This window comes from Schistocerca serialis, chromosome 1, assembly GCF_023864345.2.
Source record: "Schistocerca serialis cubense isolate TAMUIC-IGC-003099 chromosome 1, iqSchSeri2.2, whole genome shotgun sequence".
In the NCBI taxonomy this organism is placed as follows: Eukaryota; Metazoa; Arthropoda; class Insecta; order Orthoptera; family Acrididae; genus Schistocerca; species Schistocerca serialis.
This window is the reverse complement of record NC_064638.1, coordinates 139938417-139951246: the sequence shown is the minus strand read 5'-3', so window position 1 is coordinate 139951246 and position 12830 is coordinate 139938417. Positions and strand designations below refer to the sequence as shown.

At 41.3% G+C, this 12830-nt stretch overlaps 1 protein-coding gene across 1 annotated transcript in view; it reads right to left on the bottom strand.

Moving 5' to 3' along the window:
* The window catches only part of LOC126456322 (uncharacterized), a 653934-nt gene that overhangs the window by 234796 nt on the left and 406308 nt on the right, over nucleotides 1-12830 (bottom strand). Inside the window, exon 4 of the mRNA XM_050092109.1 lies at nucleotides 12642-12763. Within this exon, the coding sequence (XP_049948066.1) occupies nucleotides 12642-12763 (122 nt within the window). The remainder of the gene's footprint in view (nucleotides 1-12641; nucleotides 12764-12830) is intronic.

Here is a 12830-nt window from a genome sequence, read left to right as displayed (position 1 = left end):
GTGGGATTGTTTTGCAGTTTAAAATATTTTTTTGAAATATCTGTTTTCCATTATGTAATCAATTTACCTTACGTGGTCTCCAGGTGTCTTTCACGTATACAACCTTATTTCGGGGGTTTTAAACCAAGTGTTAGCAATGATTAAATTGTGCTGAGAGCAAAATTTTAGTAGGCGCTCCCCTTTCACTCGTCTCCGCCCCCTCCCCCCAACCCTATAATGCTACTCTTTTCCTTTCTCATTTTTTTTTCTTGCCCACTACAATTAAATTTTGCCTGTCTTAACTATTTCAATAATTTCTTTTATCTCATGAACCATGGACAGTGCCTTTGGTGGGGTGGTTTGCGTGCCTCAGCGATACAGATAGCCATACCACAGGTGCAACAACAATAGAGGGGTATCTGCTGAGAGAGAGGCGGTAGCCTTTTTCAGTTGTTGCAGGGGTAACAGTCTGGATGATTCACTGATCTGGTCTTGTAACATCAGTATAACGGCATTGTCCTGGTAAAGCGAACGGCTGACAAGGGGAAACAGCCGTAATTTTTCCGAGGGCATGCAGATCTACTGTGTGGTTAAATGGTAATGGTGTTCTCTACAGTAAAATATTCCGGAGGTAAAATATTCCTCCTTTCCGATCTCTGGGCGGGGACTATTCAGGAGGATGTCGTCATCAGGAGAAAAAAAACTGGTGCTCTACGGATCGGAGCGTGGAATGTCAGGTTCTTAATCGGGCAGGTAGGTTAGAAAATTTAAGAAGGGAAATGGATAGTTTGGTGTAGTGGTAATTAGTGGGGCCGGCCGGAGTGGCCGCGCGGTTAAAGGCGCTACAGTCTGGAACCGCACGACCGCTATGGTCGCAGGTTCGAATCCTGCCTCGGGCATGGATGTGTGTGATGTCCTTAGGTTAGTTAGGTTTAAGTAGTTCTAAGTTCTAGGGGACTTATGACCACAGCAGTTGAGTCCCATAGTGCTCAGAGCCATTTGAACCATTTTTTTTGGTAATTAGTGAAGTTGGTGGCAGGCGGGAGAGGACGTCTTGACAGGCGAATATAGCGTTATAAGTACAAAATCAAATAAGGGTAATGAAGAAGTAGGTTTAATAATGAATAAGAAAACAGGACTGCGGGTTAGTAGGTTTAGCGAACGCATTATCGTAGCCAAGATAGACACAAAGCCAATACCCACCACAGTAGTACAAGTTTATATGCCAACTAGCTCCGCAGATAATGAGATTGAAGAAATATATGATGAGATAAAACAAATCATTCACATAGTTCATGGAGACGAAAATTTAATTGTGATGGGGAACTCCAATTCGACAATAGGAAAAGGAAGAGAAGGAAAAATTATAGGTGAATATGGACTAGGGGAGAAAGAGTGAAAGATGAAGTCACCATGTAGTATTTTGCACAGAGCGTAATTTAATCATGGCTAATACTCGGTTTAAGAATCATGAAAGAAGGTTGTATACTTAGTAGATATCTAGATACAGCGGAAGATTTCAGATTGATTATATAATGGTAAGACACAAATCTCGGAAGCAGACTTTAAATTGTAAGACATTGCCAATGGAAGACGCGGACTGACCTCAATTAATAGAAATACTTGGCTAAAACAGGATACATTGAATTTAATTGATAGAAGGAAGAAATATAAACGAGCAACAAATGAAGCAGAGGAAAGTGAACACAAATGCCTCAAAAATGAGATTGACAGGGAATGCAAAATGGCTAAGCAGGAATGGTTAGAGGAATAACGTAACGATTTAGAAGCATATTTCACTGGGGGAATGATAGATACTACCTGAAGGAAAATCAAAGAGGCTTTTGGAGAAAAGAGAAGCATATGTATGAATATCAAGATCTCGGATGCAAAACCAGTCATAAGCAAAGAAGGGGAAGCTGGAAGGTGGATAGAGTACATAGACGGTATGTACAAGGGAGATGAACTTGTAGGCAATGTTATAGAAGTGGAAGAGAACGTAGATGAGGTGGGAGATATGATACTGCGAGAATAATTTGACAGGCCACTGTAAGACCTAAGTCGAAACAAGGCCCGAGGAGTAGACAACAATCAGCGAGCGGTACTGATAGCCTTGGGTGAGCCAGCCATGACAAAACTCTTTCGTATGGTGTGCAAAACATATGAGACAGACGAAATGCTTCCAGACTTCAAGAAGAATATAATAATTCCAATTCCAAAGAAACTAGGTGCTGACAGTTGTGAATATTACCGAACTCTTAGTATAATAAGGCATGGTTGCAAAATACTAACACGAATTCTCTACAGAAGAATGGAAAAACTGGTGGAAGCCGACCAGCAGTTTGTATTCCGGAGAAATGTTGGAACAAGGGAGGCAATACTGATCCTACGACTTATGTGAGAAGATAGATTAAGAAAAAGCAAACCTACGTTTCTAGCATTTGTACAATTAGAGAAATCTTTTGACAATGTTGACTAGAATATTTTGTTTAAAATTCCTAAGGTAGCAAGGTAAAACAGAGGGACGATAGACTATTTACAACTTATACAGAAACAGGACTGTTGTTATAGGAGGCGAGGGGTATGAAAAGGAAGCAGTGTTGAGAAGGAAGCGAGACAGGTTCGTAGCCTATCGCTGATGTTTTTCAGTCTGTAGATTGAGCAAGCAGTAAAGGAAACCAAAGAAAAATTTGGAGAAGGAATGAAAGTTCTGGGACAAGAAAGAAAAACGAAACGTTGACCTTTGCCGATGATATTTAATTCTATCAGAGTTAGCAAAGAACTTTGAGTTTAAAGGAGGATGCAAGCTGAAAATCAACAAAAGCAAAATATGGATAACGGAATGTAGTCGAATCAATGTCAGGTGATGCAAAGGGAATTAGATTAGGAAACGAGACTCCTAGTGGTAGATGTGTTTAGTTATTTGGGTAACAACAAAAACTGATGATAGACGAAGTGGAGAGCATATGAAATGTAGACTGGCTACGGAAAGAAAAGTGTTTTTAAAATTCCCAATAAAGGTGGGCTGGTGTCACCGAACTGGGTGGGGAGGGGGGGGGGGTCCTAGAGGGATGCTTCCCATTTTACTCACGCAACCCCCTGTGATCATGCCACAACAGGACACAAAACAGGAGTGCTCAAAACTTAAGCACCACCTGCTGCTTTGGTGACTCCAACGTGTAATGATTATATAAAATAACGTTGAGTGTTATATACTCGTAAAATCTGACTTCGGCACAACTTCGACACAACTTCAGCACAGAAATGCGATCAATGTTATTAAGTAACCAGATTTTCTCTATGATGCGTAGTCTAAGAATTATCATACGCACCGTAGTGTATTATGCATTTACGTGTTTTATGACAAGTTTGCTATTACCGCTTAAATAAATATGTTTAGATTTTCTTACTTATTCCCCATCCTATAGCACCAGTTCACTTAGGTTCCAAGGAAGGTCATTAGCATGGCCCGTTTTTTTTAAATAGAAAAGTTATGTATTCTTGTTTTATGACATGTTCTGAATACTTGAGGGCCTTCTTGCAATAGACGTACGGAACAAAATGTGCATCTAATCTAATCAAATACGAGTCTGAAACAGTTACAAGATTAAGAGAACGGAACAATCGTGCTGGCTCTTGCTTTGTACGGTAGCGTTATTCACTGCACGACTAACGCTGAGTGCTTAAATCAGTAAGAAGTTCCATATCAGTGCCAGGCGTATTGTACGTTTAATTAATTATCATGTTGAGAATTATCTATTATAAGAGGAAAGATAGTGGTCGTATTTTATCTTTTAAGGGCGCTCACAAAGGACGCGGTTTGAATAAATACAAGTTTATACAAACAGCTTACGCCATTCGTTTGATAGTTATCCACATTCATAGCAACAGCCACATGTTGGTTATTTTTCATGGCTAGCCAGGACACCGAAAACAACAGAGCTGACAATAGAGCCTTCGACAAGGTGATGGACTGTCTCTATTACTGTATAACTGTGTGCTGGAGAAAGTCATGTGTTAATGGAACAAGTTATGTCCACCGTCTGTTAAGAATGGAAGAAAGATTCGACTTAAGTATCTGGCATTTGCAGACGATTTGGCGTTGTTAGCCAACAGTATCGATGAAGCAAGATTTGGAATATAAGAACTAGAACGATTAGCGACAAAGGTTGGGTTGCAAATTTCTTTTAAGAAAACAGAAATGACGCTCTTCTTCGTAGTTGACGCATTCGTATTGCTCAAAAAATTAACGAGGTAAAAAATTTAACTACCGCAGTGAGATTATTTCCTGGAATGCCAATGAAACATTATCAAGAGATAGTAAAACATTAAAATTACAATGAGCACATAGAATTAAGTGGTCAACTAAATAAAAGGAAAAAATATCTTTCCACAAACGGTAACTTCGGCATTATTCCTCTTTCGTTAAATTGGAGGCAACATACGCAAGTAAAAGAACTACGCAAATTAACTCATAATTTTCAGAAACTTGATAGACAAAGACACCGATAGATTATTAGTAAAACACAAGTTAATGGTCAATGGAAGCTCTTGCCAACTTTGGTGGTTTACCAAGAAAACTAATCCATTACTGATACGATGCGAGAAACAAGGGTAGCATTTTTTGGCCACATTTCTCGCTTACCGAATAGTAGACTCCTGAAAGAACTTTTCGACTACTTTTGGAACAGCAAGACAAAAATTAACTGGTTTAAAGAAGTACAAATGGATCTGAATGAATGGAACATCATCAATCATCAAACTGAACGTAAAGAAGGGAAGCTGCTTGTGAAGAACAACTGCATACAACTGACATTCAAAACATCACAGCAGAAGTGGTAGCTACAGGAGAACGAGCTGCCAGATCACTCCGAATGAAGAAGTGTAGGGAAAGAATGATACTGTTGACTGCTGAGATCTAAAATTATTCGTTGTAGACTCTGTGATGTGTCGACAGAAGTGCCGACACAGTGTGGTTTGAGGGGACCGCAATGCACGCTATAAGCTCACGAAGGATGGCGTGAGGTCTGAAACAGGATACGTAACGAATGCTATAAAGAAAAGTACGTAGCTGCTGGAATACTTAACTTTAATCCATCCTTGTTGTACATCGCTATTGACGATACAATTGAGACTCTCTAGATTCAGGCAATAAACTACTAATGGCGCCTTGCTAGGTCGTAGCCATTGACTTAGCTGAAGGTTATTCTAACTATCTGCTCTGCAAATGAGCGAGGCTTCGTCAGTGTGCATCGCTAGCTACGTCGTCCGTACAACTGGAGCGAGTGCTAGTCCGTCTCTCGAGACCTGCCGTGTGGTGGCGCTCGGTCTGCGATCACTAACAGTGGCGACACGCGGGTCCGACATGTACTAATGGACCGCGGCCGATTTAAAGCTACCACCTAGCAAGTGTGGTGTCTGGCGGTGACACCACACTCTGTTGTATAATGTTTGATTTTAGTGCTCCAATGTGGCCGTTAACTATGTAAGTAAGGAAATGAATAAATAATGGAACTGACACCGAGCGGTATAAGGAGTAATCACCTAAAAAGTTATGCGATATTTTTTTAATTTGTTTCTAAGTACATGTCTGCAGCCATGGTAACACACTGAAATCGCCACGACACAGTACCGTAGCACGCCTCTAGATAGCCAAAACAAAATGACGCAACATGTTGATAAATTGGAGATGGGCAGCGCCATATTGTTTTGGCACCATAATTAGTGTGCTGAAGAGACACCATTTGACCCAGTTTGGAACATTTACTGTTACGCTGTAATAATCTAATTCATTTAAAAGGAAATTACCATTTGACCCAGTTTGCAGCATTTCCTTTTACACCATAATAATCTAATTCATTTAAAAGGATATTATGACTTATACACTTATACAATCAAATGCCTTTGATAGATCCAATAACGCACTAGTAGCCTGTAATTTATTGTTTAATGAATTGTAACTATATGTGTAAATAACCTCAATGTTAGAATACTTCAGAAAGTGTAACCCTGACAACATGTTACGTGCATATGCACGGTTGTCAGAAACAGCCTGAAAGCCTATAAGGGTGTTGCAGGGTAGCTTGTGCTGAGAAATAGTTGTTAACAAAAAAATTCCATACGTCGGGCCGTTTCCGAGTTAATTAGATTGATGTTACCCAATCAAGCCGTTGTGCGCGCACATTCAAGCGGCCCGTCGGATACAATACTAGTGTCGGTTGTTCTCATAGCGTACGTGATAGAGCACGAGACTGCTCAGCCTTTAGCTCGGGTTCGACCCTTACTACTGTCCCATGTCCGAATTTTGTATAGCTTTCTTGTGCAGTTTTAGGAAACCAAATGAAGCACACGTTTAGTAACACCGTCTCTGGAAAGCCGCTTGAATTTGCGCGCGCAACGACCTGAAGAGCTACCATCAATACTAATTAACTCGGGAAAGGCGGAATGTATCGATTTCTTTTTCTTAACAATTATTTATCAGCACAACCTACCCTGAAACCTCTTTACAAGCTTTCGAAACTGTCTCCGAACAACCTGTATATACTTAAATGAGTAAGATGTCGCTTCTATGTAACCTTTCATAAAATTTTCAATAATGCTGGAAACATAACATACAGACAGATAAAAAAATTAAATATAAAACTTTTTTTTTCGGAGTGAAAATTAAAAGTTTACGACTGTCTGTTGTATGTAACAGGTAACCGACTGTGGTTGCCACCCACTGTGGAAGATCTAGACAGCAACTGTAGCTCACCACTAAGTCATCTGTTGGGAATCCAGTAAAAGCCCTTCTTATGGCTTCAAGATCAACTAGGAGGGATGCTGGAAGCTGATTCCTTTAACAAGGTCACAAGCAATCATGTCCCCAATGCTATCTCATCTAGATGTAGCTCAACCATGAGCTCGATACGGACGGTTTGTTCTTGTTGTTGTTGTGGTCTTCAGTCCTGAGACTGGTTTGATGCAGCTCTCCATGCTACTCTATCCTGTGCAAGCTTCTTCATCTCCCAGTACCCACTGCAACCTACATCCTTCTGAATCTACTTAGTGTATTCACCTCTTGGTCTCCCCCTACGATTTTTACCCTCCACGCTGCCCTCCAATACTAAATTGGTGATCCCTTGATGCCTCAGAACATGTCCTACCAACCGATCCCTTCTTCTGGTCAAGTTGTGCCACAAACTTCTCTTCTCCCCAATCCTATTCAATACTTCCTCATTAGTTATGTGATCTACCCATCTAATCTTCAGCATTCTTCTGTAGCACCACATTTCCAAAGCTTCTACTCTCTTCTTGTCCAAACTATTTACCGTCCATGTTTCACTTACATACATGGCTACACTCCATACAAATACTTTCAGAAATTACTTCCTGACACTTAAATCTATACTCGATGTTAACAAATTTCTCTTCTTCAGAAACGCTTTCCTTGCCATTGCCAGTCTACATTTTATATCCTCTCTACTTCGACCATCATCAGTTATTTTGCTCCCCAAATAGCAAAACTCCTTTACTACTTTAAGTGTCTCATTTCCTAATCTAATTCCCTCAGCCTCACCCGACTTAATTCGACTACATTCCATTATCCTTGTTTTGCTTTTGTTGATGTTCATCTTATATCCTCCTTTCAAGACACTGTCCATTCCATTCAACTGTTCTTCCAAGTCCTTTGTTGTCTCTGACAGAATTACAATGTCATCGGTGAACCTCAAAGTTTTTATTTCTTCTCCATGGATTTTAATACCTACTCCGAATTTTTCTTTTGTTTCCTTTACTGCTTGCTCAATATACAGATTGAATAACATCGGGGAGAAGCTACAACCCTGTCTTACTCCCTTCCCAACCACTGCTTCCCTTTCATGTCCCTCGACTCTTATAACTGCCATCTGGTTTCTGTACAAATTGTAAATAGCCTTTCGCTCCCTGTATTTTACCCCTGCCACCTTTAGAATTTGAAAGAGAGTATTCCAGTCAATATTGTCAAAAGCTTTCTCTAAGTCTACAAATGCTAGAAACGTAGGTTTGTCTTTCCTTAATCTTTCTTCTAAGAGAAGTCGTAAGGTTAGTATTGCCTCACGTGTTCCAGTATTTCTACGTAATCCAAACTGATCTTCCCCGAGGTCGACTTCTACTAGTTTTTCCATTCGTCTGTAAAGAATTCGTGTTAGTATTTTGCAACTGTGGCTTATTAAACTGATTGTTAGGTAATTTTCACATCTGTCAACACCTGCTTTCTTTGGGATTGGAATTATTATATTCTTCTTGAAGTCTGAGGGTATTTCACCTGTTTCATACATCTTGCTCACCAGATGGTAGAGTTTTGTCAGGACTGGCTCTCCCAAGGCCGTCAGTAGTTCCAATGGAATGTTGTCTACTCCGGGGGCCTTGTTTCGACTCAGGTCTTTCAGTGCTCTGTCAAACTCTTCACGCAGTATCGTATCTCCCATTTCATTTTCATCTACATCCTCTTCCATTTCCATAATATTGTCCTCAAGTACATCGCCCTTGTATAGACCCTCTGTATACTCCTTCCACCTTTCTGCTTTCCCTTCTTTGCTTAGAACTGGGTTTCCATCTGAGCTCTTGATGTTCATACAAGTGGTTCTCTTACCTCCAAAAGTCTCTTTAATTTTCCTGTAGGCAGTATCTATCTTACCCCTAATGAGATAAGCCTCTACATCCTTACATTTGTCCTCTAGCCATCCCTGCTTAGCCATTTTGCACTTCCTGTCGATCTCATTTTTGAGACGTTTGTATTCCTTTTTGCCTGCTTCATTTACTGCATTTTTATATTTTCTCCTTTCATCAATTAAATTCAATATTTCTTCTGTTACCCAAGAATTTCTACTAGCCCTCGTCTTTTTACCTACTTGATCCTCTGCTGCCTTCACTACTTCATCCCTCAAAGCTACCCATTCTTCTTCTACTGTATTTCTTTCCCCCATTCCTGTCAATATTTCCCTTATGCTCTCCCTGAAACTCTGTACAACCTCTGGTTCTTTCAGAAGCCAAATTTCATACAACTAATTGGAACTTATCGCAAGATTTGTCAGATATTTTATTTTGTCATTTCTTTTCTCCTGCTCGTATTATCCTACACGTTTTTCGTCTTTTCCTATTCCTTTCTACTCCTGGTACACCAGTGGAGGTGGAAATGTTAAATTTTCAACCCTTTTATATTATCTGCTATTCTTTTAAGGTTCGTAAGTATTCTCTCTCTTTGTGACCTATCAGATTGTCTCGACACGATGGCACGGTTGGTTAATAGTCAGCTTTCGGGTTGTTCTGCCGAGTTGTTGTTTCCACTTTACGCACAATATTTTAACGATCGATACAGACGTCTTATTCAAGTACTACCGAAACAAAGATGTCAGAAAACATAATAGACAATGACGGAAGTTTCAAATTAAATTATAGTTAGGGTCCGGCACTCAGTTTATCAAAATCTCACCGGCCAACACATCCACCACAGTTGGAAGACGGTGAGAGAATTTGCGTTTCACGGAATATCAGTGTCGACTTTGAAAAACAAAAGAAAATCAAGGGACGTAGAGGGCGTCGGGAATCGAAATCGGCGTAAATAGCGGCATGAGACCAACAATAGTTGCAGTCCAAGCAGCGAGAACACACAACAGCAAAATTCTCAAGTACCTGAACAAGATGACTGTCGCTCATCGAAATATTGTGCATGAAATGAAAAAGAAAAAAAAAGAAAAACAAACTTGGCAGACGACCCGGAAGCACATAATTTTAGCCTCTTCGTGTTTTCTTAGTGAAAATTTACACCTATACTATATTAATTTGAAATAGGAAGACATGAATGACATGTTTGATCTTTTCTCGGCAAAATTCAAGAATTCCAAGTGTCTGAGGTTGCAGCTGAGTTAATAAGGTCATTTGTCTTTCCATAACATTTTCGAAGCTTTAGTTTGTATCTTCTCATTTTTTGCAGCAAATTTCTCAATAATCTAACCCAGTGCAATTTCCAAAATTGTAACGGATATGAGTCACATTATGTAAAGAAAATCAACTGATCAAAGAGGGAGCACAGCTAGTGAACGAATTATAGTGAAATTGCTTAGTTTTTGTAGTCATTTACAATATCTTCAGGGCTAAAATTGCATTATAAATGTATTTTTTGGTTCCATGTCACTCAACATTCCATATGATTCACTGCTCAGCGGTATTTCAAAAAATTATTTTATCTAAAAGCTTTTTTCCACAATAAACACCTTTTTGTTTTACACAGTTACACATTACATGCGCGACACAGAGACCATTCTCCACATTACCATCTCTCTGTAAGAGATCTCTCACACAGCTCCTTCTCCCCGTGACCCTCTAACATGACCGACGACTCCTTTCGACGTGTCTTTCACTCAAAACATTTTATAAAACGTTCGTCAGTGCAAGTCGGCACGAGAAACTAATTTATCTGTAAAATAAACTTACATTTATTGTAATTCAGTTTTGTCAAATTAGTTTTCAATTAATCATTGTCTTTTCTTTTACAAAGGGCATTCTTGTTTCTTTTATTTATAAATTATAAGCTTCCCAATTAAATATGTTGTGTTGCAAGACAGACAGTTCATACAATTACCAAATACTGAAATTAATTAATTAAGAATAGCTGTTCTCCAAATTTTTACAAATTATCGCGCTCAAAGGTGAATATGTGTTACTGAAATCTTTATTACTGCAGAAGTGGCTAAAACTGATAGACTCACACTTACGTATTACGTACGAGATTCCTCGCTTCTCGGAAACCATAAATGAACTGGCCGGTACCCATCTTTGTAAAAATATGACTCGGAATGAACTCTCCAATACCCTTGATAACGTTTTACGCTCGCTTGGAGTCGAAACAGCGAGCAACAAAATACCCTTAAAAATGAAATGAAAGACGACGTATCACAAAGGAACTATCCGAATTTGACTAAAACTGGTAGATGCGATGTACATATACAGACAAACGTACGATTACAATCTTAGAAGAACTGGATTGTTTATTCAAGAAAAAGAGTTTGACAAATTGAGCAACTCAATAACGCGGTGGTCACCTCTGGACTCTGCAAGCAGCTATTCGGCTTGGCATTGATTGACACAGCTGTTGGATGTCCTTCTGAGGGATACCATGCCACATTCCGCCCAACTAGCGCGTTAGATCGTAAAAATCCTGAGGTATTTGAAGGTCCTTCCAGTGATGCTCCAAACGTGCTCAATTGGGAAGAACTCCGGCGACCTTGCTGCCTAGGGAAGGGTTTGGCAAGCACGAAGAAAAGCAGTAGCAGTAGCAGTAGCACTTTCTTGCTGAAATGGAAGCCCAGGGCAGCTTGCCACGAAGGCCAACAAAACGAGCCATGAGTATCATCGACGCACCACTGTGCCGCGCATGACAACCAAAGGGGTCCTGCTATGCCGAAGTGGTCCTGCTAGCAAATGAAGTGGCACCCCAGACCATCACACCTGATTGTGGGGCCGCAGGGCAGGGGACAGTCAGGTTTGTATCCCACCACTGTCTGGCGCGTCTGCAGACACGTCTTCGGCCTGGAATCTCATGGACTGGAGTAGAATTGTCGTCAGTCATGAATCCCGCCCCGACGACCAGCGCAGACGTGTCTGGGGACGCCTCTGACAGCGATGGGATAGCAACCTGATTGTCGCCCGTCATAGGGCCCGATAACCTGGACTCAGGCCACTTCTTTTCATAGCAGGACCCCTTTGGTTGACCGCCGTGGCACCCTTACGGCACAGCGGTACGTCGACGATATTCTATGCCGTACTTTGTTGCCATTGGTGACAATTCATACTGGGCTTGCATTTCAGCAAGATAATGCCCGCCCGCAAACGGCGAGAGTTTCTACTCTTTGTCTTCGTGGTTGCCAAACCTTACTTTGACCAGTATGGTCGCCGGATCTCTCCCCAATTAAGAACGTATCGAGCATCATGGGAAGGGCCATTTGGACAGTGTGTGGCACAGTATCGCTCAGAACATCCAACAGCTCTGTCGATCAGTGTCAAGCCGAATAACTGCTTGCAGAAAGTCCAGAGGTGACCGCATGTTGCACGTCCTGTACGTGCCTTTCTGGATACAGAAAATGTTCGACTGCTGCCCTGGCCAGCACATGCTCCAGATCTCGCACGAATGGAAACCGTCTGGTCAATGGTGGTCAAGCAACTGGCTCGTCACAATACGCCAGTCACTACTCTTGATGAACTATGGTATCGTGTTGAAGCTGCATGGTTAGCTGTACCTGTACACACCATCCAAGCTTTGTTTGACTCAATGCCCAGGCGTATCAAGGCAGTTATTACGGCCAGAGGTGGTTGTTCCGGATACTGATTTCTCAGGATCTATGCATCCTAATTGCGTGAAAATGTAATCACATATCAGTTCTAGTATGTTTGTGCAATGAATACCCTTTTATCATCTACATTTCTTCTTGGTGTAGCAATTATAATGGCCAGTGGTGTTTTATTAGAAAGTCTACTAATGTGTATGGCTTCTGTAAGTCCTAAACATTTGGTAGGAATCGCTTGCAAAATGCACTGAGAAGTGAAGGAGCGGTATTTGTATTGGATGCAAACACTGTCGGTGTTAAGAGTGCAGAGGGACGCAACAGCTGGCAGCGAGCAGGCGGGTGGAGAGGCTGCGCGCTCACCTTGAGGGAGTGCGGCAGGTGCTTCTCGAGGAAGTCGAGCAGCGCGGGCAGCTCGTCGGCGGTGGCCAGCCGGAAGTTCTTGCCCTCCGGCAGCACCTCCTCCCCGATGTCTCCCATTGCTCCTGCAACAGGCGGGCGCCGACGTCACCTCACTCAGCTACACACTGCATCGCGAGTACGGCAACTGCT